A 23,588-nucleotide genomic window follows, 5' to 3' on the forward strand; every position below is an offset into this window, starting at 1 on the left:
ATACGCCACCCCATCTGGTTTGTGCTTGGTGGGACTGTCCTTTGTTTTTCAACAGGACAATGACCCAAAACACACCTCCAGGCTGTGTAAGGGCAATTTTACCAACAAGGAGAGTGATGCATCAGATGACCCGGCCTCCACAATCACCTAACCTCAACCCAATTGAGGTGGTTTGGGATGAGTTGGACCGCAGAGTAAAGGAAAAGCGGCAAACAAGTGCTCAGTATATGTTCTTCAAGACTGTTGGAAAAGCATTCCAGGTAACTACCTCATGAAGCTGGTTGAGAGAATGCCAAGAGTGTGCAAAGCTGTCATCAAGGCAAAGGGTGGCTACTTTGAAGAATCTCAAATATTAAATATATTTCGATTTGTCTTTTTTGATGTCTTCACTATTATTCTACAATGTAGAAAATAGTAAAAATAAAGTAAAACCCTTGAATGAGTAGGTGTGTCCAAGCTTTTGACTGGTACTGTACATGATTGTCCAATTTATATCGATACTGGGCTATTGGGATATTATTTTACTTGTGTAATAAGAGTCCAGACTGTCAAGGATGAACTCTCTAACTCCATTAAATTGAGCATGTAAGGTCTTTCAAAGACTACCATTGATGTCAGAGGACTCAATGCATGGAGGTCTCTTTCCCTCGTAAGGTCAGAAAATCTTCCAGCTCTCTCTTTCTTTCATGTATCCCATTCTGGCTGTAAGGCGATATACATATTACATTGGAGTTGACGATGCTCGTAGAAAGTTCTGAATAAACGTTCAAGTTTTGCTGTCTGTGTTTGCAGGCTCCTGCTGATGATGGGCGTATTGTTCTGCTGTGGGGCAGGGTTTTTCATCCGCAGACGCATGAACCCCTCCCCACTTCCTGAGGACACCTTCAATGTGTCATTCACCAGACACCCAATGACAGCTTCAGGTGAGTCACAGTCACACCAACCGCCTTGTGCCATGTCCTCTTCCTCCACTTCCTCCTCTTCATATCATACTTATACATCCAATCCCTCTCCCATTCTCCCTACCCTCACTATATATCCTATTTCTTTCCAAGTACACCTCCTTCATTTTCTCATTCAACTACCCACTCCCACATCCTCTCTCCAGATCTCCTTCACTTTATCTCCCACTCCACCCGTCTACTCATGTCCTTGTCTCCTTCTCATTTCATTGCTAACTATTCCACAGTAATTTATACACAGCAGTACAAAGGAACTTTTCTCAGTTTGCTCCAGTCCTCAGTAACTTCTGATATCGGGACAGATGGGACCTGTGTTTCTGATCTCATACAGTACAGTGATTGACTGTACTACTGATTCTGGATCTCCATCCCAAATGGCATCCTCTTCCCTTCTCCTCTCTCTCTCATACACACACACTCTCCTCCAAGACCCTGCAGTCACTGACCTGGAAATATTGGTATTAATATTTAATATTCTGGCTCCGGAGGGAATTGGAGTAAAACATAATGGTGCTAATATTCCATATGTTATCTGTGTTGAGGTGTAAAATGTAATATGTTCTAGTTCAGTCCTGCACCATGGTCCATCCTTGTCCCTGAGTGGACCAATGGAAACTGAGCTGTTGGAGAGAAATGCTGCTTATTCATATTCATGCCTGTAACACATACTCTCTAAACCCAAACATCACTCATCATCATCATCAGTTCAGCTTTCACTATAGCAGTCAGGAAATGTAGCAGTCACAATGCAGAAGTCTAGAGGATAGTGGTATTGTGTGTTGTGTGTGTTGTGATCTGCCCTGTATTGCTGGCCCCGTTATTTACGTCAACCTTACGAAATAAAACTTGACACAATACATAGTGCATAGATGGTGACCATGGTAAATTCCATTAATTTCTCTACTCTCTTTGTCCTCTAGGACTGCAGCAGCCCGGCATGCAAAACTATGGAGCCTCAGGAGGGATGATACTCACACCTACATACCCCATACAAGCCCATCCCCACCCAGTCCACCCCTCCCACATGGCAGCACCCTACCCACACCCTCCCCCTCCCGCCTACTGCAACCTCCCTCCTCCACCCTACGAACAGGTGCTGCAGACCTCGGAAAAGAGGTAACCAGGAGGAAAAAGACATTGGAATTAATTAAATGATTTCAAACCCTTTAGAGTTCTCAACCCTGCCACAACTGAGTGCAGAGATGGGTCACTGGCCCACGTTCGAGTAGAAAGCGAGTCTGGTATGGTAATGGAATAGCATCTCGGTGGTTAAAACGTCCATGCTCATTAAGGGCTGGTTTCCTGGACACAGAATAACCCTGATCCTGGACTAAAAAGCATGCATTGAAACATGTATTATAATAGCTTTTTAGTCCGGGACTAAGCTTAGTCTGTGTCTGAGAGCAGCCTCAGTTTGAATCACAATGGGTTTGTCTCAGTGTTTGTTTTCATGTCACCTCTAAGATGTCGACCAGAGGTGAGACCCAATGGTATAAAACAGACATGGATCCAAACAGTTTGTCTATTAACAACTAGCCTGCCTGCCTGCATGGTGCTCTGTCAACAACACTGTGTCAGCTGGAAGAGCAGCATCTATCTGAGCATAACTCAGATCACCCACTCAGGATACTGTATTATTGCCCACTATATGTTATGTTTTTAATATCACTGCTGTCAGAGCATTTAGTATCTCTAGTACAGATCAGTAGATTAGATCAGTAGCATTTAGTATCTCTAGTACAGATCAGCAGCCTAGTACAGATCAGTAGATTAGATCAGATTAGTAGCCTATAATACTGTGGACATACTGTAGAAATACCAACTCTGTTTCCCTTTGTGTCCCTCAAAATTAATTTTGTGTATGTCTTCCAGTGGAGGCTGCGGAGGGGAAAACGGAAATGGAATGGCATCAAACACATGGAAACCATGTTTGATGTATTTGATACCATTCCACTGATTCCACTCAAGTCATTACCACGAGCCCGTTCTCTCCAATTGAGGTGCCACCAACCTCCTGTGATGTCTTCTATATTTTATTAAAGTAGTGTTGCCAATAATCTATGCAATTTGCTAATGAATTCAGATGTAGATTGTGGTTGTTGTTTCTCACAATGTTTTCACGGTATCCTGAATTAGCATAGTACACAGTTAACATGTATCACCAGCTTGCCTAATAAAGTTTGGCTCTGGGGTAAGTGATTAATCTGGAAATGTATTGTGTTCCTTCCAAATGGTTCAAGATAATGTCACTACAATGCTCTGTACACAGATTCCAAATCTAATATTTCTCATCACAAGTTTCTGGTGTTCACTTTTCTCATTCAACAATAATCCTAATACATTACTTTAAACCACCAGGTGTCAGTCAACATCTGTGTAACATGTCTGATTTTCAAGCATGATCCAGCTCTTATATTCTGTACGTGAGGCAAGCTGTTGGGCTGTACTGATGTAGAACACAAACCATTGATTTCAGTATCCCATTAGTTCACTCATTTCCAATGGATTTTCATTTTAAATGGATGCCACACATCAAATCCTATAAATGGGTGTTTTGTACACGTCCTGCAGAGCTTTTTTTAATCGATTCATTTAAAAAGCTTAAAACATGTTAAATGAACCCTTTGTTTATTTCCAACAACTGTTAATACAGAACTAAATTAAATTACTGTAAGCCACACTCGTTACAGAAAACGGTTCTCTGAATGGAGAACTATAGTGAGTGTACACTATAGACATTGCAAGCACTGACAAGCTGACTTTCTAGAGATGTATTTTCCTGGTGTGAAGCAGCAGCACAGCAGCAGTCAGTGGCTCACAGGATTACTCTCTTCACTGAATACAAAACCCTGAGGATATTAGCATAACGTCCCCAATTGCTTAATGACGCGATTACATGCTATTTATCCAACATCCTAAATGTAATCCACCGACTCAAAATATTTGTTCACAGTAAGAGCTCTCTGTATCACAAGATACTGTTACACAATGATGCTCAGTAGTCCATACAACTTGTGTGTGTGTGCGCGCGTGTACCCGCACTACATGATTCACCTCATCCACTTTCAAACCTTACCTGAAAAATGTGCTCTGACTGAGGCACCTTCAATCTAGATATACTGGTTTGTTGCGAGTGCACTTTGTTCCGGGTCAATTCTCAGTTTTCTGAGAAAGCTATCGCTATACAGTGGCTTGCGAAAGTATTCACGCCCCTTGGCATTTTTCCTATGTTTGTATCATTTGATTTACACAACATGCCTACCACTTTGAAGATGCAAAATAGTTTTTATTGAAAAACAAACAAGAAATAAGACAAAAAAACAGAACTTGAGCGTGCATAACTATTCACCCCCCCAAAGTCAATACTTTGTAGAGGCACCTTTTACAGCAATTCTATAAGCTTGGCACATCTAGCCACTGGGATTTTTGCCCATTATTCAAGGCAAAACTGCTCCAGCTCCTTCAAGTTGGATGGGTTCCGCTGGTGTACAGCAATCTTTACCACAGATTCTCAATTGGATTGAGGTCTGGGCTTTGACTAGGTCATTCCAAGACTTAAATGTTTCCCCTTAAACCACTCAAGTGTTGCTTTAGCAGTATGCTTTGGGTCATTGTCCTGCTGGAAGGTGAACCTCCGTCCCATTCTCAAATCTCTGGAAGACTGAAACAGGTTTCCCTCAAGAATTCCCCTGTATTTAGCGGCATCCATCATTCCTTCAATTCTGACCAGTTTACCTGCTGATGAAAAACACCCCCACAGCATGATGCTGCCATCACCATGCTTCACTGTGAGGATGGTATTCCCGGGGTGATGAGAGGTGTTGGGTTTGTGCCAGACATAGTGTTTTCCTTGATGTTCCAATATGCTAAATTTTTGTCTCATCTGACCAGAGTACCTTCTTCCATATGTTTGGGGAGTCTCCCACATGCCTTTTGGCAAACACCAAACGAGCTTGCTTATTTTTTTCTTTGAGCAATGGCTTCTTTCTGGCCACTCTTCCGTAAAGCCCAGCTCTGTGGAGTGTACAGCTTAAAGTGGTCCTTTGGACAGATACTCCAATCTCCGCTGTGGAGCTTTGCAGCTCCTTCAGGGTTATCTTTGGTCTCTTTGTTGCCTCTCTGATTAATACCCTCCTTGCCTGGTCTGTGAGTTTTGGTGGGCGGCCCTCTCTTGGCAAGTTTGTTGTGGTGCCATATTCTTTCCATTTTTTAATAATGGATTTAATGGTGCTCGGTGGGATGTTCAAAGTTCCAGATATTTTTTTATAACCCAACCCTGATCTGTACTTATCCACAACTTTGTCCCTGACCTGTTTGGAGAGCTCCTTGGTCTTCATGTTGCCCCTTGCTTAGTGGTGTTGCAGACTCTGGGGCCTTTCAGAACAGGTGTATATATACTGAAATCATGTGACAGATCATGTGACACTTAAATAAAGTCCACCTGTGTGCAATCTAACTAATTGTGTGACTTCTGGAGGCAATTGGTTGCACGAGATCTTATTTAGGGACTTCATAGCAAAGGGGGGAACACATATGCACGCACCACTTTTTTTTGTTGTTGTTTGAAACAAGTAATTTTTTAATTTTCACTTCACCAATTTTCACTATTTTGTGTATGCCCATTACATGAAATCCAAACAAAAATCCATTTAAATTACAGGTTGTAATGCAACAAAATAGAAAAAACACCAAGGGGATTAATACTTTTGCAAGGCACTGTATTACTAGAGTATAAAAAGTGTATTTACTCATGCCTCAGGACAGCTGGCAGTGTAGTTTTGGGATGGCTATGTGTTTATTCATGTGTCATCCTGCATCCTCCACTACACATAATATTACCCAGGTTAAAAAGGGAGTGATAACATTTTACATAGCTTATATTTTTCACTCTTGATGTACTCATGCCTTTTGGTGAGTTGATCCACTGTTACATGATTGAACAGAGATGGGCAGTATTTCTGTTACCGTACATGTTTTTGAAATACAAAATACTCAAGAGCAATTGAAATGTGTATTTCACTGGCTTGAACTACAATGCAATGTATTTTGTAATTAGTTACAATTTAAATAAAACATACAGTACTTTTCTATAACATTTTAATAGTATCTCACAATTTTGTGGCCCTCTATCACCCCAAATTTACTGTGTGATGGAAGTGTGATGCCACTATGGTGTGATAAAAATGTCTGCTAAATGACAAATGTGTCAAACATTGGGTATTATTCTAATGATCTCCATCCCCAAAACAATATAAATGATACTGAACAAAAATATTAACGCAAGATGCAACAATTCATGATTTTACAGGAGTTATAATTCATATAAGCAAATAGTAAATTGAAATAAATAAATTAGGCCCTAATCTATGGATTCCATGGGTGGGCCTGGGAGGGCATATGCCCACCCACTGGGGAGCTAGGCCCAGCCAATTAGAAGGGCTTTATTACAGACAGAAATACTCATCTGTGGCATTGTCTTGTGACAAAACTGAACATTTTAGAGTAGCCTTTTATCATGCGGTTTAATCAGCTTCTTGATATGCCACGCCTGTCAGGTGGATGGATTATCTTGGCAAAGAAGAAATGCTAACAGGGATGTAAACAAATGTGCACAAAATTTGAGAAATAAGCTTTTTTGTGCATGTGGAAAATGTAAGGGATCTTTTATTTCAGATCATGAAACATGAGAGCAACATTTTACATGTTGCGTTGATATTTTTGTTTTTTGTGCCAATTTTGATTGAAATTGGTTCAGTGGGGACTGAGGGAGCACAGGGCCCAGGGAACATAGGGTGGACCCCGCTGGGGAAGAGCACATGATGTGATAGAATTGACTTGCAGTCGATCAATTTGTCAAGGAGAACAGAGACCATCTGTTTGGCTTTTTAAAAAAAACAAGGATTCTTGTTGCACAAAGTCTTATGAAAATGAAGTGCATTTGTGGTATACAGTGCCTTCGGAAATTATTCAGACCCCTTGACTTTTTCCACTTTATAACATTACAGCCTTATTCTAAAATTGATTAAATAAAAAAAATCCTCAGCAATCTACACACAATACCCAATTATGACAAAGCGAAAACAGGTTGAGAAATGTTAGCAAATGTATTACAAATAAAAAGCAGATACCTTATTTATATAAGTATTCAGACCCTTGAGCTCAGGTGCATCCCGTTTTCATTGATCATCCTTGAGATGTTTCTACAACTTGGAGTCCACCTATGGTACATTCAATTGATTGGACATGATTTGGAAAGGCACACACCTGTCTATATAAAAGGTTCCACAGTTGGCAGTGCATGTCAGAGCAAAAACCAAGCCATGAGGTCGAAGGAATTGTCCGTAGAGCTCCGAGACAGGATTGTTTTGAGACACATCTGGGGAAGGGTACCTAAACATGTCTGCAGCATTGAAGGTCCTAAAGAACATGGTGGCCTCCATCATTCTTAAATGGAACCACCAAGACTCTTCCTAGAGCTTGCCACCAGGCCAAATTGAGCAATCGGGGAGATGTCAGAGATGTGACCAAGAACCCAATGATCCCACTGACAGAGCTCCAGAGTTCCTCTGTGATGAGAGAAACTTCCAGAAGGACAACCTTGTCTACAGCACTCCACCAATCAGGCATTTATGGTAGAGTGACCAGATGGATGCCACTCCTAAAGAATCTCAGACCACGAGAAACAAGATTCTCTGGTCTGATGAAGCGAAGACTGAACTCTTTGGCCTGAATGCCAAGCATCATGTCTGGAGGAAATGGTGGTGGCAGCATCATGCTGTGGGGATGTTTTTCTGCGGCAGGGACTGGGAGACTAGTCAGGATCGAGGGAAAGATGAATTGAGCGAAGTACAGAGAGATGCTTGATGAAAACCTGCTCCAGAGTGCTCAGGACCTCAGACTGGGGTGATGGTTCACCTTCCAACAGGACAATGACCCTAAATAAACAGCCAAGACAACGCAGCCGTGGCTCTGGGACGAGTCTCTGAATGTCCTTGAGTGGCCCAGCCAGCAGTGGTGGAGAAAGTACCAGCCAAGACAACGCAGCCGTGGCTCTGGGACGAGTCTCTGAATGTCCTTGAGTGGCCCAGCCAGCAGTGGTGGAGAAAGTACCCAATTGTCATACTTGAGTAAAAGTATAGATAAAGTGAAGTAAAGTGTAAATCATTTCAAATTCCTTATATTAAGAAAAGCAGAGAGCAACATTTTCTTGTTTTTTAAATTTGCAGATAGCCAGGGGCACACTCCAACACTCAGACATTATTTACAAAAGCAAATGCATTTGTGTTAAGTGAGTCTACCAGACCATAGGCAGTAGGGGTGACCACGTGTTCTCTTGATAAGTGGTTTAGGCTGTATAACAACTGGCTGTGATTGGGAGTCCCATAGAGCGGAGCACAATTGTCCCAGCGTCATCCGGGTTTGGCCGGTGTAGGCCGTCATTGTAAATAAGAATTTGTTCTTAACTGACTTGCCTAGTTAAATAAAGGTTAAATTGAAAAATAAAAAAAATATATAATAAGTGCGTAAATTTCACAATGTCCCTGTCCTGCTAAGCATTCAAAATGTAGAGTACATTGGGTTGTCAGGGAAAATGTTTTCTTCAGGAATGTAGTAAAGTAAAAGTTGTCAAAAACATAAATTGTAAAGTAATGTACAGATACCCCCCAAAACTGCTTAAATAGTAGTACTTTATTTTTGACTTAAGTACTTTACACCAATGTCAGCCAGAGCCCGGACTTGAACCCGATCAAACATCTCTGGAGAGACCTGAAAATATCTGTGCAGCGACGCTCCCCATCCAACCTGACAGAGCTTGAGAGGATCTGCAGAGAAGAATGGGAGAAACTCCTCAAATACAGGTGTGCCAAACTTGTAGCATCATACCCAAGAAGAATTGAACCTGTAATCGCTGCCAAAGGTGCTTCAACAAAGTACTGAGTAAAAGGGTCTGAATACTTATGTAAATGTGATATAATTTTTTTTTCATAAATTTGCTAACATTTTCTAAAACGCTTTTTTTGCTTTGTCATAAAGGGTTATTGTGTGTACATAGATGTTTTTCCATTTTTCCCTCAATTTCAGAATATGGCTGTTACATGACTTTTTCCAACTATTAAGGGTTCTAAATACACTGCTCAAAAAAATAAAGGGAACACTTAAACAACACAATGTAACTCCAAGTCAATCACACTTCTGTGAAATCAAACTATCCACTTAGGAAGCAACACTGATTGACAATAAATTTCACATGCTGTTGTGCAAATGGAATAGACAACAGGTGGAAATTATAGGCAATTAGCAAGACACCCCCAATAAAGGAGTGGTTCTGCAGGTGGTGACCACAGACCACTTCTCAGTTCCTATGCTTCCTGGCTGATGTTTTGGTCACTTGAATGCTGGCGGTGCTTTCACTCTAGTGGTAGCATGAGACGGAGTCTACAACCCACACAAGTGGCTCAGGTAGTGCAGCTCATCCAGGATAGCACATCAATGCGAGCTGTGGCAAGAAGGTTTGCTGTGTCTGTCAGCGTAGTGTCCAGAGCATGGAGGCGCTACCAGGAGACAGGCCAGTACATCAGGAGACGTGGAGGAGGCCGTAGGAGGGCAACAACCTTGCAGCAGGACCGCTACCTCCGCCTTTGTGCAAGGAGGAGCAGGAGGAGCACTGAAAAATGACCTCCAGCAGGCCACAAATGTGCATGTGTCTGCTCAAACGGTCAGAAACAGACTGACTCCATGAGGATGGTATGAGGGCCCGACGTCCACAGGTGGGGGTTGTGCTTACAGGCCAACACCGTGCAGGACGTTTGGCATTTGCCAGAGAACACCAATATTGGCAAATTCGCCACTGGCGCCCTGTGCTCTTCACAGATGAAAGCAGGTTCACACTGAGCACGTGACAGACGTGACAGAGTCTGGAGACGCTGTGTAGAACGTTCTGCTGCCTGCAACATCCTCCAGCATGACCGGTTTGGCGGTGGGTCAGTCATGGTGCGGGGTGGCATTTCTTTGGGGGGTCACATCTGGGACATCATGTCTCGCTCCATCCACCAACGCCACGTTGCACCACAGACTGTCCAGGAGTTGGCGGATGCTTTAGTCCAGGTCTGGGAGGAGATCCCTCAGGAGACCATCCACCACCTCATCAGGAGCATGCCCAGGCGTTGTAGGGAGATCATACAGGCACATGGAGGCCACACACACTACTGAGCCTCATTTTGACTTGTTTTAAGGATATTACATCAAAGTTGGATCAGCCTGTAGTGTGGTTTTCCACTTTAATTTTGAGTGTAACTCCAAATCCAGATTTCCATTGATAATTTTTGTATGATTTTGTTGTCAGCACATTCAACTATGTAAAGAAAAGTATTTAATAAGAATATTTCATTCATTCAAATCTAGGATGTGTTATTTTAGTTTATTTTTTTGAGCAGTGTACTTCCCGAATGCACTGTTTGTAATAAAATCAGCGGAAGTAGGCCAAGCCAAGGCATGGAGAACTAGAACAAACCGGAAGGGAAATCAGACCAACTGTCAGAACATAACTTTTCCCAGAATGGAAATAATGCAGAAAATTTAATCCCAGAGTGAATTACCTCTGAGAACTATCATATCACCAGAGCATGTATAAGCACACATTTTTCAGATGGTAAATGTGTCTCCCTGTGCTCACTGTATTCCCACTGACCACCATTATCAAGCTTTCTAGAAATATAGCAATGTGGAAATGATGAATGGATGAAGTGAGGACAGAAGAGGGATAAAGAGATTAACTTGCCCAAATCCAGAAGGGTGATTTTATTTCATTCCAGACTTGATTTATTCTCTCCCGGTTTTGAAAATGTTCTTCCCTTTCAAATAGCATGTAGTCATTGTTAAATCTGTTACAATTAAAATGCTCAGCACCTATAGAAACCCATCATGCTCATGTCTTCCCCCTTCAAGAGTCCAATTACTGATTTTTCAAGTTTCACACTATAGAATTCCAGAACTCACCACCTTGGAACCCTCAAATTGGATTTGACAAATGAAGGAACACTGCATTGATGTCTGGATGAATTGTCAAGAGGTAAGAGATGGCTTGATGTTCTCAGTCTGGCTCCAATGGGTCAGAACAGAAGGATCTCCTACAGCCAGACAGGGTCTCCAGGGAATGTCTAGACTCTATAGACAGTCAGACCCTTCCTTATTTCCCCCTGAACACATTACTTATTTACATCCCAGACGTCATAAAAGTTTGAACACCTGATGGATTACATTGAGAAACAAGGAAACCCAACCCCCAATGCCATGGAAACCCAAACCCCTAATGTCATATCAAATGTTAGGAAATCAAAGTCAAATGGATGCATTTACAGTACTAGAATCTTTGAATGTGCTATCAGGTATGGGAGTAGTGTAAAGCTGGCAACTCATCACACTAGATGCAAGAATCCCTGTGGCCGTGTACTTTTAGGCAACACCACCATCTGTTGGTGGGAGCAGCATGGAAGGGGCAAATGTGGTCGACGTTACAATAATTTCATAACACATACACCACTTATATTAAAGCATTTATATTCAAACTGTTGGATACTTCTATATTGCAATACCAATTGAATGACTTGGCTGCAGTGCCTTATGAATTCACCAACAACAGAGCACCTTTGAAAGAGGGGGAAAAAAAGTCAGGTAATAAAATGTGTATATATTTATTCACAAAACATCTTACTTCACTATACATTATCTTCAAATAATAGTCAGTGTCCTCTGAATTCCTATGTCAAGCGCTCATTCTTTTAAACACTTTGTAAAAGGTAAATACAACATACTGTATCTTGAGGAGAAAATGCCGACCTCACAATTGGCACAAATCATCGATATACTGCCTTTCTATAAAACTCTGCAGAATTCTCAAGATGAAACATTCTCAGATTCTGGTTCAGGCAATAGGATTACTTCTTACACATATGGGACAAACAGTACACCGACTACCACTCTCAAATAAAGAAATATACTTTTTTGATTAGACATTTCATAAAAATAAAATGTAAAACGTGGTAGATAAAGTATTATGTACATTGAGGTAAATTATAATTGAAAAAAACATTGGTCTGTTGAGGTATAGTTAACATTTTTCGATTGTGTTTTTACTTTTTAGCCAAACTTCACTTTGTTCCATTTCCTCCCTTTTCAGCAGAATCATGGGAGCACATATGGTGTACTTTGAATATGGTTCCATATAATATTCTACATAAGTGAAAAGTAGGCATTGCTAGAAATAAGAAGGCTATTTTGTACTGGAGCCAGCATGTAGTAGCACATACTGCAGCTAATTGACACTTAAAAGCTACTGTAGAACATGTGATAAAGATGTCAAGGGAACTGTAGTGGAAATTCTAACCATAAGGGAAGAGAGACAAAATTGTTGTTTGAAGAATTTAATTATAAGATTTGCAAAAATGGAGCGGTCAACAATCCACTCAACAGTGCAGTTAAAAGCCCAACGAACAGTGGCTCTCATCTTTTAGAGAAATGTCCATCCTCTTTGTCTGTTGCAGTTAGCAGATGTGTGCAAACAGGGGTGGGGAACATGGTGTATAAGAGGCGTTTAGCTTGTCTGTGCAGATTAAGACAGCTGACGTTGCCACCATTGTCTGTTACTTCCTGCAAGTTTACACACAGAGGAGTTCTTGCAGATAGTACAAACGGGATGTCACATACTGCGGTTGCACCCAGCTCTTATCTGTACGCCCAGACTTATGACTAAGTCACACAAGACAAGGCTGCATCAGCAAGAAAAACACTAGCATTAAACACAAGAACAATTCTCTAAGTAAAACACAGGATAGCATGACTGATTTTGTCATTTTCCACAACAGAACTTTCAGCTTGGATCCCATTTATCAAATACTGTACGTTTCACAATGGCTTGCTTACCAGAAACATTTTTAAAATTCTTTCACAATCTGTACTACACAGCAGAGCTTAAATATCAATTTCCAATTTTGCGGTTGCATCAGAAGCCCACTACTAAATATGAATGCCTTGCTGCCTGCCTGCCTCACTGGTCGTTTTCCCCTTCTGCTAATCAGAGCATCTCATTCAGTACACAACTGCGGGGCACTTCCTCGTTTAGTGCTTGAGTTCAGGTCAGTGACAGCAGTAATCATGCCTGTATAATGATGGCTACATACTGTATCACTGGCAGAATGGGGAATTCAGTGACACACACTAGTTAAACTAAACTAATGGGGAATGGTACAGTATACAGGTATAAAGCACCATGCATGACATAAACAACACACCACATTTGTAGATTATAGAACAATTGGGAAAGGAAATATCGTAAAACATTGACATTGGAGGGGGTAAATACAAAGTTCCTGGTGAACACTACACTAGCAGATAGTGAGCATAGTTAGTGGAGTCCATAGTTAGTGGAGTCCTGCTGCTAGGGACTCAGAGGTGGTTGATGTTGCTGAGAGGAGTACCTGGATGTTTCTAGCTTCAGAAAAGTCAAATGCTGCTTCAGAAAGTGAAAGGCTGCTGGTGATTTGAGACAGAAGAATGCGGTAGAAAGTAACATTTTTTGATGAGTAAATGAGAACGGTTGCATCTTGTGTTCCACTGTAAAATAATAATACTTTTTTGGTTCAACACAAACAGTATATTATAGCAGCAATATTCTTCACCTCAAGTCTGATGAATGTGACCAAAAAACACAATCTATTGTTTTTCATCCACATGATGCCCGGTTGACCAGTTCCGCATTCATGTATGGCACAACATTTAAAGGGTGTTTTGGTTGGTTAAAGCAGGTTATGCTGTAAACGTGCTGAAAGACAAAAACCAACACAACACAGTAGCAGATATGAATACATGTGCCTTTGTCAAAAAATATATATTAAAAAATAGCACTACTCGTCAAACAAAATGCTATGGCACTTATTGAGGAGCATCCATCTGAACTCTCTTCATCGTACTGTAGCCTACTCCTATTTGGGATTTTTTTGGGGATCATGTAAGACAACAATGCCAAAAAGTGCATTCCTTACTGCTGAAGCGATACGAAACAATGTCTACAGAATTTCCTTTACTCGCTTAAATTCATGTTTACTGTGTTTTGTCCTATTGGAAAATAAAAAGTGAGGTCACATGATCAAATCTATAAGTTTAAAAGCATAAGGATATTACCAACTAATAAATTAACATTTCGTTTTTTCTTTCATGCCAACAACGAAAGATCCAACTACAGGACCTGTATAGGTCTCAAGGGGCTTTCTCACTGTCAAGGTAGAGCTGTACACATCTCTAAGATATACAAAATGTACATTCTTGTTTGAAATGTTATGCCCATAGATATGTGAAAACTCATTGACATAAAAGCAATAAAAGTATGCAGGAAATAAAAAAGCCTACATAATGTAGCTCCATCAATGCTTTCCCTTAAAACTGTACAGGATGCATTACTGCTGAGAAGAGTGACAGGTAAACTGGTATCATGGTGTTGCTTAGGCCTAATGGCAACCCTGGGTTTTATTCATTCGTGCACACCTTAGCAAAATGTTTAAAAACATTTATCTTATTAGATACATTTAGTCCAGGTAGACCCACCCTGTTTCAGTCCATTTCCTTCCGTTTGGTGCCTAATGAATATGACCCTGATCTCCACTGCTTCATTTCCTATGGCAGTGGGAGGAGCCATTTGTTCAGAGAACCTCCTACTACCACATTAACATATGATTGGATGACTGATTCAGAGAACTTCCTGGTTGTGGTTGAAATAACAAAAGAGCAGTTTGTATAAAATAGAGGTACATGTATATCTATCAGCGTAGATGTACTGCAAGTACACATGCATACAGAATGTACACCTGTATACACACACACACACACCAAATGCATTGGAATTGAGTACACCCATATACAACCACTCATATACAGTGCATTCAGAAAGTATTCAGACCCCTTGACTTTTTCCACATCTTGTTACGTTACAGCCTTATTTTAAAATGGATTAAATACATTTTCCACTAATCAATCTACACATAATACCTCATAACAACAAAGTGAACACAGCTTTTTCAAAAGTTTTGCACATTTATTAAAAATAAAAAACAGAAAAACCTTACTTACATAAGTATTCAGACCCTTTGCTATGAGAGTCGAAAATTGAGCTCCGGTGAATCCTGTTTCCATTGATCATCATTGAGATGTTTCTACAACTTGAACGGAGTCCACCTGCGATAAATTAAATTGATTGGAAATTATTTGGAAAGACACACACCTGTCTATATAAAGGTGACAGTGCACGTCAGAGCAAAAATGAGGTTGAAGAAATTGTCCGAGCAATCTGAGCAATCGGGAGAGAAGGGCCTTGATCATGGATGTGGCCAAGAACCCAATGGTCACTCTGACAGAGCTCCCGAGTGGTGCAGTGGTCTAAAGCTAGCTGTGCCACTAGAGATCCTGGTTCGAGTCCAGGCTCTGTCGCAGCCAGCCGCAACCGGGAGACCCATGGGGTGGCGCACAATTGGCCCAGCGTCGTCAGGGTTAGGCAAGGGTTTGACTGGCAGGGATGTTCTTGTCCGATGAGCCCTCTAGCAACTCCTGTGGCGGGCCAGGCGCAATGCACGCTGACACAGTCGCCAGGTGTATGGTGTTTCCTCCGACATATTGGTGTGGCTGGCTTCCGGGTTAAGTGGGCATTGTGTCAAGGGCAGCTTGGCTGGGTTGTGTTTCAGAGGACGTACAGCTCTCAACCTTCACCTCTTCCGAGTCTGTATGGGAATTGCAGCAATGAGATAAGACTAACTACCAATTGGATGCCATGAAATTGGGGAGAAAAAAGTTGTAAACTTTTAAATTATAAAAAAATATAGATATCTTTGCAGGAATCCACCAAATCAGGCCTTTATGGTAGAGTGGCCAGATGAAACCAAGATTGCGTCACATCTGGCGGAAACCTGGCACCATCCCTACGGTGAAGCATGGTGGTGGCAGTATCATGCTCTGGGGATGTTTTTCAGTGGCTAGGACTGGGAGACTTGTCACGATCAAGGTAAAGATGAACAGAGCAAAGTACAGACAAATCCTTGATGAAAATCCTTGATCCTTGATGCTCCAGAGTACTCAGGACCTCAAACTGGGGCGAAGGTTCACATTCCAACCGAACAAGGACCCTAAGCACAGAGCCAAGACAATGCAGGAGTGGCTTCGGGAAAAGTCTGTGAATATCCTTGAGTGGCCCAGCCAGAGCCCGGACTTGAACCCAATCAAACAATTCTGGAGAGACCTGAAAGTAGCTGTGCAGCAACACTCCCCATCCAAGTTTTTTTCCCCTATACATTTGCAAACATTCATACAAAAAATTGCTTCGTCATTATGGGTACTGTGTGTAGATTGATCAGTGGGGAAAAAATAATTTAATCAATTTTAGAATACGGCTGTAACGTAACAAATGTGGAATAAGTCAAGGGGTTTGAATACTGTCTGAATGCACTGTATACACTTTAAGGAACATATATATACATAGCAATGAACAAGATATTGCATATTTCACTGCATTTTGACAAAGCTTAATGAGGTCATGTTCTGTTTTGCTTGACAAAACACATAAAAAAATATGGATCTGGCATCTGTAAAATAAACATTTGAAGGTGAAAGATATTAAGTGAAATAAAGAAATTCATATAAGTAACACTTAATCATGTTTAAACAAAACACTTAAATAGACACTGACCTTGGTACTTTGAGAAATGACCAGAGAGAGGTATATCAAAATTTAGAATTTCTTTCAATGCATATTTTCTTTGATTCAGAATATTTGCAATGGAATTCCTACAGGAGGTCCCAATAAAGTCCAGCATTTCTTGCATGGGGTAAGAAAGAAGGGATGGATACAGTCAGGCAAAACAACGGGAGGGACAGGAGGTTGTGTCTCTGCATCCAGAGTCTAGAATGTTATTCAGAATCCACCCATGTCCTGATGCAATATCAGAGGAGAACAGAGAAGAGCAGAGAAGCAATCTCTCCAATCAGCCTTGAAGGAATGAGACATTGAAAGGTACACACACACACCTGAATTGTACTATCCCCTCCCTTCCTCTTCAGAGAAAGAGATGTCGAAGAGAACAGCACATAGCGATGGGGACAGAAAGAAAGTCCAGACAGACAGGTAGTCTTGACCCTCTAGTCTACATCTTGATGCCCTCTTGCTGGCTGAGCTGGGACAGGGACTTCTTGATGCGCAGCGCGGTGAGGCGGGCCGCCCCGTTGGAGTACCAGCACTCCCTCATGATCTTAGCCATCACTCGCAGCACCTAGGGAGGGGACAGAGGCAGGGGAGACAGTGGGTCAATATCACAAGCAGCAATAACACACCCACATTTTGTTTTGCAAGTTGTTGAGCACGGAGATAGTAGCTGCCCCCACCAATCGTTGAGTATACACCATGTCTGTAGCAATGTCACAATTAGAGTTACAAAGCTACTGGTAATTTACCAGAATCTTCAGTATTTTTGGTAATTAACAGAAGTTCTATGGCAACCTATCATAACTTGGTAATTTGTCATTTAAAAAAAAACAATGTTTTATTCATATTTGGTGTTAATTTTTTATATCTGTGTCCACATCGACTATGAATTTCTAGTAGATAGACCATATGGTTCCAGAGAAAATAGCCTAATTAATGAAAAAAAAAACATTAATTATAAATGGGATTATTTTCAATTACCTCTGAAACTTGTCCAACTATTTTCATAACTGCCACCAGTTTGAAACCAAAACATTGACAAATACATATTGACAACGTAAAATTAACAAGTGTCTAAAAATATTAAGCATATTTCATGCGGAATCTATCATATAAAACATAAATGGTATTCACTAAATGTATAGTTTTACAGCCTTTTCATTTTAATCATCTTGTTTAATTATTTCATATATTTTACCTGTGATAAAGCCACAGAGGGACAGAGATAATTACCTGTGATAATCTAAAGTACAACAAACAACCACTAGATGTCTTGTGATAGATTTCATAAAATCCTTGGAAGATACCAAAATGCTGGTAATTTATTGGTAAACTTCTGAATGTATACCCAGTAATATACCCTCCCTTTGCAACCAAAGTCAATGTCATTCTTTGAAGTAGAATCACTGTTGTTGTGCAAGAACTCATGAGCGTGAGAGAGATAAACAGTGACAGAGACTCAGAGGCATGGTGTTGAACCTGCAGCAGAAGTCTGAACTAAGACTTCAACCCATAGTGCGCACGTCTCAGCAATGACAACGTTACCCTGTAAGCAATGGAGACACAATGGAGCTCTGACGTGAAGAGGCTGGTCAGACTTACAACATCCAGGCCACAGCCACAAGCCTGAATACCAATCCACAACATCCCTATTTATCAATCCCCCGATCGCCGCCAAAGGTCCTGGCGGTCCTGTTGATGTGTCAGTGATTCTACGGTGTTGAATGCAGGGCTGTAATCAGCAGTATGCCCGGACACTGAACACCTACTGTGAAGCATGAGCCGAGGCAGCGGATCGGACAGTGACGACGGTGCAGGACGAATTGGCCAATAGACTTTGTGCAAAAAATAACAGACAGGGCATTGACATAACGATTTGGATAAATCAAATATATTCTCAGTAGCTAATAGACAGAGTTGATGCCTGAAAAGTTTATAACAAAACTTCAGTATGGCTCTACTATTGCCAACCTGTTACCTGCCCCACCTGCTCGCTCTCGGGAAAAGGCCAAATAAGCACCTAAGTAGGCCTAAGCAATAGCCCAAAATACATTTAAACCATAAACGCATCATTTTCCATGGAAATTTCAACACATCATAAACAACGTTATTCCTATCAACCAATACATATTCCTTGAAGACTCGCACATCACGCAAATGATTCTGCAATGGCACGTCAACAGGGATACAGTGCAGTGTTTCAAACAAACACATCTTTAAATTAAATAAACACTATAATTATTCTTCAATCAAGACTTTGATTGTTCTTCTAATAACATATTTCAGTTTGCTAGAGCATGTACTATTAAATGGGCAGCTTTAAACACAGTAGAAACATTGGCTGTGTGCTTAGGGTCGTTGTCCTGTTGGAAGGTGAACCGTCACCCCAGTTTGAGGTCCTGAGCACAACCTGGAGCAGGTTTTCATCAAGGATATTTCTGTACTTTGCTTCCTTCATCTTTGCCTCAATCCTGACTAGTCTCACTGCCGCTGAAAAACATCCCCAGAGCATGATGCTAGGCATTCAGGCCAAAGAGTTCAATCTTGGTTTCAACAGACCAGAGAATCTTGTTTATCATGGTCTGTGAGTCTTTCAGTGCCTTTTGGCAAAGCGGGCTGTCGTGTGCCATAAAGGCCTGATTGGTGGAGTGCTGCACAGATGGTTATCCTTCTGCAAGGTTCTCCCATCTAAACAGAAGAACTGCAGAGCTCTGTCAGAGTGTGACAGTCAGGTTCTTGGTCACCTCCCTGACCAAGGCCCTTCTCCCCCGCTTGCTCAGTTTAGCTGGGAGGCCAGCTCTAGGAAGAGTCTTGGTGGTTCCAAACTTCTTCCTTTTAAGAATGATGGGAGTGTTCTTTGGGACCTTCAATGCGGCAGAATATTTTTGGTTCCCTTTCCCAGATCTGTGTCTCGACACAATCCTGTCTCAGAGCTCTACAGAGAATTCCTTCGATCTCATGGCTTGCTTTTTGCTCTGACATGCACTGTCAACTGTGGGACTTTATATAGACAGGTGTGTGCCTTTCCAAATCATGTCCAATCAATTGAATTTACAACAAGTGGACTCCAATCAAGTTGTAGAAACATCTTAAGGATGATCAATGGAAACAGGATGCACCGGAGATCAATTTCGAGTCTCATAGCAAAGGGTCTGAATATTTAAGTTATCTGTTTTTTATTTTTAATACATTTGCAAATGTCAAAAAATTATGTTTTGGCTTTGTCATTATGGGATATTGTGTGTAGATTGCTGAGGAAAAATATGTATTTATCAACTTCATAATAAGGCTTTAACGTAACAAAATGTGGAAGAAGTCAAAGGGTCTGAATACTTTCCGAAGCCACCTTTAATGAACGGGAGTCGGCATTTAGCATTCAACTTCTTCTAAACTTGAAAAGGGACTACTTCTAAATGTTATGTAGCAAAAACAGCCAAATATCAAAATCTAACACTGGTAACCACATTGTGGGCCTGTTACAATACATCAATGGTGATGGATGACCAATAAACAGTTGTGTAAAGTACTTAAGTAAAAATACTTTAAAGTACCACTTAAGTCGTTTTTTGGGGTGTCTGTACTTTACTATTTATAAATTATTGACAACTTTTACTTTACACTACATTCCTAATGAAAATAATGTACTTTTTACTCCATACATTTTCCTTGACACCCAAAAGGTACTCGTTACATTGTAAATGCTTATCAGGACAGGGAAATGGTCCATTCACACACTTATCAAGAGAACATGTGGTCATCCCTACTGCCTCTGACCTGGCGACTCACTAAACACACAAGATTTGTTTGTAAATGATGGCTGAGTGTTGGAGTGTGCCCCTGGCTATCCGTACATTATAAAAACCAAGAAAATGGTGCCATTTGGTTTGCTTAATGTAAGGAATATGAAATTATTTATACTTTTACTTTTGGCACTTAAATATATTTTAGCAATTACATTTACTTTTGATATTTAAGTATATTTTACTCAAGTAGTATTTTACTGGGTGACTTTCACTTTAGTCATTTTCTATTCATCTTTATTTTGTACTCAAGTATGAAAATCGGACACTTTGTCCACCACTACCAATGTCCCATTTGTTAGATCAGATTTGTTGAATGTGCACCAATCCGACGTCTTTCTATCCCCACGGTCTCTGTTCCATTGACGTCTTTACCGCATCTTATAATAAACATAGTTCCTGAACCAACATTGCGTTTCATTGTCGAGATGTCACGGACATGTGCTCCGCCTCAGAACCAGCGGTCTGTGTGAATGCTTTGCTTATTAGAGGAGACCGCTAAACAACATGACCCTGGCTGGAACAGACCTGTCTAGACATCCAGATAAACTCATTCTCTTAACTAAAGGCTGCTGCTACGTGTATGTATGTATGCCGGCGGCTCACACCCACGCAGCCGAGCTGTGGAAATGTTTATGACTTTTAACATTGGCAACATTAGAGACAGAGAGAGAAAGCTCAGCACTGCTGAACGAACACCAGTCCATCTCCAGATTTAAAGTGACGAGCAGCATAGACAAGGGCAGAGAGATGGTCTCCTATTCATCTCTTTGAACGTGTCCCTGATGTGCTCTTCGTGTCAATTTAGCATATCAGCTTTGAGTGATTTAAAACCGCTCATATCTGCCTTGTTTCTCCAACTGCAGACAGAGTGAACAGAACAGACTGATGGGCCAGTTAGACTGATGGACTATAGACTGATGGGCCATTTAATATTCACAAGCTTGGCCATCAATCCAGTGGTTTGCTTTACAGCTGACCTGGGATGCTGATGCTCTGGCAGCAGCCATTGTAACCTTGCAGGGGATGATGATTTGATTAGGAAGCTTTATTACTGCAAATTGGATGTAATCTAATTGTCTGTTCTCCAGCAATACAAAGTGCATCAATAAAGACAGAGGAGAGGGAGAGTGGATCTAGTGATGATGAAGTGGGAAGGCTGTTTGCAGGAGACCGAAAGGAGAGTAGAGACAAAACAATGGAGAAAGATAGAGAGAGGGGGAGAAAGCAAGAGATGGAGACAGAGCAGAGGTAGACAGACCAACCGAGAAACAGAGAGTGGGAGCGAGAAACAAAATGGATGATATTCCTAAGGGCAGTGCCTAAAGGTAAGAAGTGCATGGTGTCATACCTCGCAGCTCTGCCACCTGTTGGGGATGTTGGCCCGTAGTTTCTGGTCACACACCACCCTCCTCATCTCCTCCACCGAGGGGTCTGGCTGGACCAGGTCATAGTAGGGCAGCTGGTAGTCCTCGTGGATACCTAGGGGGGCAAAAGACACAGGATTGGCTTAGACAAAGGCTTACACAGAATAAAGGCCAATGCCAATCTAAGAACACAAGCCAATGGCAATCTACGATACAATTCTGACAGAAAATGTTGAAAATATCAGAGAATGACAAATGTGATGACACCAAGCCTTAAAGGGACAGGTGAGAGAAGAGTCAGAGTCCCACAGATCCAAAGCCTTGTGTCAGTGGCTGGCTGCTCTGTGTAATGGACTTGATGCTTCAGAATTAGCCAAGGTCCTTGGGGCCAAAACAACTCGGAGCATAGTGTTAACTCACCTCCTATTGAGCATCTCCGTGCGATCTCCCAAAACACCAGGCCCATGGCGTAGATATCTGCCCGCTTGAATGACTCAAAATGCTTCATGTTTATGGAGTCATCCAGGACTTCAGGGGCCATGTACCTGAGGAGACATTCACCAGACAGTTCCCTTTAGCCTCTCAGACAGTGTGACAACATGATCTCATTATTCTCAGAGTATCTTGAGTGACCCATGTGTACACTCTCAAGTCTATTGTCCAATCCTTCACTACATGATGATCTGATCGAGGCGAGCCTTGCAGTGTTGTCAGGAGAGTGGGAGAGCAGGAGAGGGAAAGCGGGAGAGAGAGAGCGAGAAATAGCGCAAGAGAAATAGAGCGTGCGAGCAAGACCGAGCGAGAGAGAGGGGCTGTAGTAGGTTAGAGTTCACGGTCCATCACAGTGTACATGAAAGGACAGGAAGGGCAGAGTGTGGCAAGAATACAAAGCCAGGCGACACATTAGCACACTGTCACTGACTGCAGCGCCGCCTGGTGGGGGGAACATGTCGTTGGAGGCCCCAGGGGACAGTGGTGGTGAGATGGGGGGGGGGGGGGGAAGGGACGTTGTGTGTGTGTGTGTGTGTGTGTGTGTGTGTGTGTGGGTTCTTCTGTCCGTGTGGGGACCTAAAATCCTCAAAACAAGGAACATTTCCATGTCCCCATGAGGACAAAGGCTATTTTAAGCTTAGAGGTTAGGTTTAGGTTATGGGTTGTTAGGGTTAGTTTTGGGGTTAGGGAAAATAGGATTTTGAACAGAAATTTAATTTTAGGTCTCCACAAGGACAGGAGAACATAATGTGTGTTTGCACACGTCAGTGTGAGTGTGCATGTGCATGTGTGTATGTGTGTGTGTGAGCTTGTGTGTGTGTTGAAGTGGGGTTGACAGCACGCACAGAATGACCGCATCAGTGAGGCGGATTAGCTGCTGCCTGCTGGTGACCGCTGTGACCAGCCAAGCCCCCCAGCACTGCTCGACATGCCCCGCGCTGCAACACTTCAGCTTCAACCTTCCTCCCTCACACTCTTCCTTTCACACTTCCCCTCACACCCCCTTCTTCCATCCCTCTGTATAGCATTAGCCTGACACATTGTTGTACACGTAACCATTTTCACATCCTCATCTACTCTTTTACACATCCTTGTCCATTCCTTATATCATTGTGGGAACGACACTGGACACGGTCCTCTTAATTATGATACCTACAGTTGAAGTCGGAAGTTTACATGCACCTTATCCAAATACATTTAAACTCAGTTTTTCACAATTCCTGACATTTAA

The 23,588-nt window shown here is 41.7% G+C and overlaps 2 protein-coding genes across 4 annotated transcripts in view; one reads left to right on the plus strand and one right to left on the minus strand.

The window, feature by feature from the left end:
• Window positions 1–3,161, plus strand: part of LOC110530387 (vesicular, overexpressed in cancer, prosurvival protein 1) — a 36,638-nt gene extending 33,477 nt beyond the window's left edge. The window contains exons 3-4 of one of the 2 annotated variants that reach the window (XM_021613387.2): window positions 793–923; window positions 1,883–2,349. In XM_021613387.2, coding sequence (XP_021469062.1) covers window positions 793–923; window positions 1,883–2,082 — 331 coding nt within the window. In that variant the 3' untranslated portion in view covers window positions 2,083–2,349. Of the gene's footprint in view, window positions 1–792; window positions 924–1,882 lie in introns of both variants that reach the window. The other variant, XM_021613386.2, reaches the window with a different exon arrangement.
• Window positions 3,162–16,329: 13,168 nt separating this feature from the next.
• The window catches only part of LOC110530388 (TGF-beta receptor type-1), a 58,474-nt gene continuing 51,215 nt past the window's right edge, over window positions 16,330–23,588 (minus strand). For both annotated transcript variants that reach the window (XM_036986007.1, XM_021613388.2), the window contains 3 exons: window positions 22,286–22,410; window positions 21,850–21,980; window positions 16,330–17,266 (listed from right to left, as the gene is read on the minus strand). In XM_036986007.1, coding sequence (XP_036841902.1) covers window positions 17,141–17,266; window positions 21,850–21,980; window positions 22,286–22,410 — 382 coding nt within the window. In that variant the 3' untranslated portion in view covers window positions 16,330–17,140. The remainder of the gene's footprint in view (window positions 17,267–21,849; window positions 21,981–22,285; window positions 22,411–23,588) is intronic.

This window comes from Oncorhynchus mykiss, chromosome 8, assembly GCF_013265735.2.
Source record: "Oncorhynchus mykiss isolate Arlee chromosome 8, USDA_OmykA_1.1, whole genome shotgun sequence".
Taxonomy (NCBI): Eukaryota; Metazoa; Chordata; class Actinopteri; order Salmoniformes; family Salmonidae; genus Oncorhynchus; species Oncorhynchus mykiss.